The sequence below is a fragment of the Alosa pseudoharengus genome, unplaced genomic scaffold (assembly GCF_046254945.1).
Source record: "Alosa pseudoharengus isolate Yale_2024_CS ecotype anadromous, Long Island Sound unplaced genomic scaffold, YU_APseudo_1.1 YU_APseudo_1.1_scf_12, whole genome shotgun sequence".
NCBI classification, from domain to species: Eukaryota; Metazoa; Chordata; class Actinopteri; order Clupeiformes; family Clupeidae; genus Alosa; species Alosa pseudoharengus.
Window position 1 is genome coordinate 28,047,123 of NW_027468587.1, and position 1,210 is coordinate 28,048,332.

At 45.0% G+C, this 1,210-nt stretch overlaps 1 protein-coding gene across 2 annotated transcripts in view; it reads right to left on the reverse strand.

The window, feature by feature from the left end:
• The window catches only part of skap2 (src kinase associated phosphoprotein 2), a 23,764-nt gene extending 22,554 nt beyond the window's left edge, over positions 1-1,210 (reverse strand). For both annotated transcript variants that reach the window (XM_076280649.1, XM_076280648.1), the window contains exon 1: positions 1,093-1,210. In XM_076280649.1, the coding sequence (XP_076136764.1) occupies positions 1,093-1,132 (40 nt within the window). In that variant the 5' untranslated portion in view covers positions 1,133-1,210. The remainder of the gene's footprint in view (positions 1-1,092) is intronic.

Below are 1,210 nucleotides of genomic sequence, written 5' to 3' on the forward strand. Positions count from 1 at the left end.
TAGTGATGCCAGTGTGGTGGGATGTAATGGATCAGTGAAAATGCACCACGGCGTCAAGAGAACTATAGATGGACGCCGCCACTGGACACCTGAGATAAGATCTAAATAAAACAACCTGCCTATCAAACAAATACAGAAATCAATTACAGAAATCAAAAAACATGTAAATATAATACAAATCTCTAGAATCCATCCATACGATATCAAATCTCTAGAATCCATCCGCACAATATCAAATCTCTAGAATCCATCCGCACAAGATCAAATCTCTAGAATCCCTCTAGAATCCATCCACACAATATCAAATCTCTAGAATCCATCTATACGAGATCAAATCTCTAGAATCCATCCATACGATATAAAATCTCTAGAATCCATCCGCACCATATCAAATCTCTAGAATCCATCCATACGATATCAAATCTCTAGAATCCCTCCACACAATATCAAATCTCTAGAATCCCTCCACACGATATGAAGAGTGAGTGAACAGAGCAGGGGAAGCCACCACTGCTGACTATCTGTCTGTTAGAGAAGATGGGGGTTATAGAGGACACCAGAGATGATGTCTGAATAAAGACACCTGCCTATAATATATTGAAATAACCATATTATAATTACAATAGGCCTATTAGAACTACAATATAGCCGACAGAGCAGAGCAGCCTGTATGATAGTCTGTGAGAGATAGAGGCAGAGCAGAGGCAGTGATGGTGTTTGTAGGAGAAAGCCGACACCAGATCAGAGTAAGTATCTAAACAAAGCCATCTGCCTGTTTGACGCTGCTGAAAGCCTGACCCGCGCTGTCCCCGAGCCGACCTCTCCCTTCGTAAACACCTCGCGCTGACCACCGGGCCCGGCCCCAGATACACACACACCTCTTTACTGGAGGCCACCGGGTCTACCGACCGACCACTACATCAACACCAGCTGGACACAAAGCAGTCTTGTCCATTTCTATGAGCCACACTTCCTCTTTTTTGTAAATGCACAGTAAGAACGCATCAAGGAAAGCAGACATCTGCCGGACATCACAAGTCTGGCCACCAAAGCAGAATACAAGTTTAAGACAGATCGACCGAAGGGGGGTACCTGCTAGCAGACTCGTTAATTCCTCCGGGATCGCGCGCATTTCGGTGGCGAGTATTCAGCCCTTGGGGGTTGGGGTCGCTTTTTTAACGCGGAAGTTCAGAGTGGTTAGTGTCGAGAA